This window comes from Molothrus aeneus, unplaced genomic scaffold (assembly GCF_037042795.1).
Source record: "Molothrus aeneus isolate 106 unplaced genomic scaffold, BPBGC_Maene_1.0 scaffold_98, whole genome shotgun sequence".
Classification (NCBI taxonomy): Eukaryota; Metazoa; Chordata; class Aves; order Passeriformes; family Icteridae; genus Molothrus; species Molothrus aeneus.
Window position 1 is genome coordinate 298,759 of NW_027099250.1, and position 4,510 is coordinate 303,268.

Here is a 4,510-nt window from a genome sequence, read left to right on the forward strand (position 1 = left end):
TCCACGGGAGAGTCTGTGGCAGCAGAGTCTGTCATTTCCTCAGTTTGCTGGGACAAGCAAGACACCTTTGAAAATGTAGACTGGTAGACCTTGGAAGACCTTCTAAAAACTCAGCAGTTGTTCCCAGAATTCAGGGAAAGCTTCTTTCTTTGTAAATTTTGTCATGAAGGGATTTGACTGTCTAACTTGACCCTTTACTGAGTAGTAAAATAGAGATACGCTTTGCAATGAAATGCAAACTCCAAAGCAGAGAATGTCTGCTCCAGAACCCCGGAGCTACTGTTGGGCTGTTTAACAAAAGAACTGCAACAGCTCAGGGGAATTGTGGGGAAGCTTTTCTGGGCAACAGTTCCCAGCAAGTTAACGAGGATTGAGGCTACCACCCAGCCAGGCCAGCGCTGCGCTTCTCCACTGCTGCTGGCCTGGCAAACAATCATTGCCGGAGAGCACAGCAGGGAGTTCATGCTGCATCTTTGCTTCTAACTTGCTGCTTCTCCCCATTCCTCCTTCTCTTCCATCTGCTACTCCTTGTTGCTTTTCACTTTTCTTCACTTTCTCTCGTGATGCTAGTTTGCTTTCTTCCTGCTCTGGGCTACAGGAAAGCTTTGTACCGGCGCTGTGTCAGAGAAGCCCTTTGGTAGCTCTCCAGTTTTTCCTGTAGTTTCTCTGGCCACCAGCATGGAGGGACCCCGGGTAGGCACCTGGAGACCTGATCCCCGACGGAGCCCAATCCTTGCAGAATGCAGCACCCCAGGTGCCAAGTACTGGCTCCCTAGGTTAACAGGTAAACCCACTATCAGGGGAGGTAGTGGCAGCAGGAGACACAGCACAGCGCTTGCTTCCACTTAGGAACCTCCTTTCACCACACACTTGCAGGCACATGTCCTTTCACAGGCTTTGCTGCCCAGGTCATAGGGCTCATGATCCCACCAAAGACAGAGCCCCTGCACACTCATTTCCAGGCAGCAATGCTCCCTCCGCAGTAACCTGCTCACCAGGTCCTCGCTACTTCCTTGAATCATCCATCACCAAGACTGGGAAGCAGGTGGCTCCATCAGCACTTTTGACAGCACATCCCAAGAGTAAGATTTTGGTCACCCCTGGACCCAGTGAGTAGCATTTCTGCAGTCCTTCATCCAGGCCAGACAAGCGGGCCTTACTGTTGCACTGTGCCACTGGGGCACAAAGCCCTCTGCTCACGCCCTGAATGGGCTTCAGAGAGTTCCAGACAGAAAAGAAGCAAGACTGAGCACCTCCTCCAGCTCCTCCTGACTTCTCCTCTGTGGCTTGCACTTAGGCTCCCAGCTTCCCTTTTCTTGTCTCCTTCTCTGTCCCAGGTGACTCCACCACAGATCCTGCCAACAAACACGTCTTCTGTACCGCACCGGCCAATAGCCTGGCATCCCAAGCCAAGGGTTTAAGAGGTTTCCAAACACCAGGTATGGAACTTGGGGAAACAGACACTCTTACAGCCTGCGTGTCCTGCAGGGAGTATCTGCAGCTTCTTCAACAGGCCTAGCAAAAAGCCTGCGCAGCAAGAGGCAGTGTGCGCTCAACAAGCTTTGTGCCGTCCCACAGCACCAACTTCTCCCATCTCACACAAGAGCGGGCACCTCTGCTTTCAAACAGCCAAGGCACACCACATGCAACAAAAGCCAGAGGCACTGGCATGAGGGGCAGGATAGCCTTCCTGCTCCTCACAGCCAGCTTGGCAGGCTGACTCTCTTCCACCCAAGGCATTGCACCCTTTCCCACAGGACTGACCTACACTGTCTTCCTATTCCGTTTCCAGCTCCTGGCACCTACAGCTTGCCCAGGATTCTGGGACTCAACACAGCATACACTCCTGCTGAACCGTGCTACTCCATGAAGGGGAAGAGTCAATACCAGAGCTGTTTTCAAGATGTGGCAAAGGTGAGCTGAGCTTCTGTTCTCTGACAGCAGCAGCAGCAGAAGCACAGCTGCTCTGCTCAGGGCACAAGGGCCCCAGTGCCTGCCCTTTCCCCACATAACACACGCTTCCCTGCACCTGTAGCAAAGCACAAGAAGCCACAGGGCCTCTGGCTCTGCTATTACCAGGAACAGCCACACCTGAACCCCCCCATTTTTCCACACCAGCAGCTTTGACACAGTACAGCTCACTGCCCTTAACGGCAAGAATCTCCCCTCATCCTCTGGCAAATCTACCTGTCTTCCCAAGGAGCCCTCGTTCCCAAGGCTCCAGGCCTCCCACGCTACTCCTCTGGCCAGCCACCTAAAGCAGCACAGTACTCATGGACAGCCAGCAAGAATCCACACTGCCTCTTGTACCCATCAACCTCATTGCTTCTCTTGCAGATGCCAGGTCCTGCGGCACTTGACAAGGTGGATCTGGATGTCTACAAAACCAGGGCTCCCAAGTTCCCCATGGGACTAAAAACCAAACTTCCTGGAAAGGGAGCGTTTCCAGCTCCAGCGCAATACACCCTGGGAAAGATAAGGCAGTCAGCCCATCAATGTCTTTTGCTTCACAAGCTTCACTTGAGGACATCTCTGGAGAGTGAGGCATCCTCTTCACGTCTTTTCTTCCCAATTTCCTCTTCCAGTTGTGTCCTAGGGTGACTTTATGATGCTTGTATCTCCATTCATGTGTTCTGTTAATGTTGGATATTGTGTTCTGTACCTTTAAGACTGGCTCTGAAGAGTGAAAGTTTTGTTTTGGTTTTCTTATCAACCTGGCGGGACACAGAAAATGCAGCTTTTGCTTTTTCTGCTCTTGCTTTTCGCTTTGCTCTCTCTCGCTCTTGCTTGCTTTGCTTCTGCTTGCTTTGCTCGTTAGCTAGTTTAGCTAAACTGTACAAATTTCTTCCTGGACCGTTTCTCCTTTCCTTTTTCTGACCATTTCGAACCTGCTCTGGACTGGGACCTGGGAAACACCAAGAGTCTGCACCTTGTGGCCTGCAGCAGCTACCCCAGCGCCGGAGGGACTGAGAACAGAGTGACCACCCCCCAAGAGAGACTTTCTGAATTTGTCATCTCTTTTCAGAGCGGTGTCATCCGGAATTGTTCATTTTGTGTGCTGGGGTGTGCTGTGCCTATTAAATAAACAGGTTCTTTCCACTTCTCTCTGAGGAATCCTTCCCGAACCGGTTGGGGGGAGGGGCCGTGGGGGTTTGCTTACTGGAGGGGCCCTAATTTGGAAATTCTCCTCCAAATTTGCCCTAAACCAAGACAAGTTGGCAGTAACCAAGGCCCGGGATCCTGCCTTCAGTTTTGGACTCCGACATTCTCTCTTCAAAGCTTCTTTAATAGCTGAAACAAATCTCGATTAAAGACAGACACCTGAAGAGATTTCTTCTGCTCCTCCTTTGTAGCAGGGTGGGGTTCGGTGTGCCTTGCTGTAGACCACTGGCTTCAGTGTCTCACGTCTATGCCTCAGTCAAAACATGGCAGCATGAGGCTGAGGGGAGAGCAGTGAGGTAACAGCGGGAGCCACGCTGGCGTCTCCAACAACACCCTTTCACCTAAGCAGGGCAAAGCACTGTGAAAGCTTTCCAGCCCTGCCTTGCACACTCTCAGCCCATGCTGGCCCCTGCTGGCCTCAAGGACAAAGCCCATCTCAGTGTCCCCCTCTGCAGTGCACACAGCTGGCATCTGCCCAAGGGGTGCCCACAAACACATCTGCCCTGTGTGAAATGTGTTTCACTGTGGGCCCAAGGGGTGCCCACAAACACATCTGCCATGTGTGAAATGTGTGAAACAAAGCTGTGTTTCATGTCAGGTACAAACAGGCGACGTCTGTATTTGTGAATGAGAAATGTGTGGACATTGACAATGGGATAGTTGTGAATTCTAATAATAACTGAGGAAAATAAAGCATGGAAAAAGGCCTTTGAACCTATCTTTTGTTTGCAATTAAGCCTGGTTGATTTAGGAGCATTGGAATTAAGGTGTTAAGGAGGTTGCTTTTTGCTTGCATTTAATCCATGAAGAGCTCTGCAATAATAACCTTTTGAAGTATAATTTTAGAATATTACTTGTATCCTTGAAACTATAGCTTTGGAATATACATAAAGGAAATATGCTTATCTCATGCCTTATGGAAGCAGAGAAAAACAGCTTGAGAAAGGAAGATGAACATCACCTCAAGGATTTATGGTTTCGACCAAGGGAAGCTGGACATCACTGTTATGAGATTTATAGTCTCTGCAATTAAAAGGTGGACACATCTGGGGAGCTGGACTCCACCAGATGGGATTCGTCTTTCTTCTTTTGGAAACTGGACCGCCACCATCTGGGGATACTCCTTTGAAAATACATCCTGAAAAATTAAAATCACTACAGTGTATAGAATTGTGATGTAATAATTTGGAAGAAAAATTGCTGATGAGTGAAAATTGGAAATAGAAACTGTTGAAAAAAAAGCTGATGAGTACCCCTATAAATACCTGTAACCCTCAAGTATCGGTGTGCAGTTGGAGGGAACACTTCCCCCGCTGTACCCAGCGCTGTATTGCTCATACTTTACCAT

At 49.7% G+C, this 4,510-nt stretch overlaps 1 protein-coding gene across 1 annotated transcript; it reads left to right on the plus strand.

The window, feature by feature from the left end:
- The first annotated feature begins 678 nt into the window (after nt 1-678).
- Nucleotides 679-3,311, plus strand: LOC136571190 (ciliary microtubule associated protein 1A-like). Its single transcript, XM_066571526.1, has 6 exons — nt 679-784; nt 909-1,109; nt 1,338-1,439; nt 1,793-1,914; nt 2,338-2,497; nt 3,211-3,311. The coding sequence occupies exons 1-6, from the start codon at nt 679-681 to the stop codon at nt 3,309-3,311; spliced, it is 792 nt and encodes a 263-aa protein (XP_066427623.1).
- Nucleotides 3,312-4,510: the final 1,199 nt, after the last annotated feature.

Coding starts and splice junctions, on each gene's coding strand:
- LOC136571190 (XM_066571526.1), top strand. CDS start 679: ATGGAGGGACCCCGGGTAGGCACCTGGAGACCTGATCCCCGACGGAGC. Junction 1,110..1,337: donor TTTGGTCACCCCTGGACCCA/GTGAGTAGCATT, acceptor TCTCTGTCCCAG/GTGACTCCACCACAGATCCT. Junction 1,915..2,337: donor GTTTTCAAGATGTGGCAAAG/GTGAGCTGAGCT, acceptor CTTCTCTTGCAG/ATGCCAGGTCCTGCGGCACT.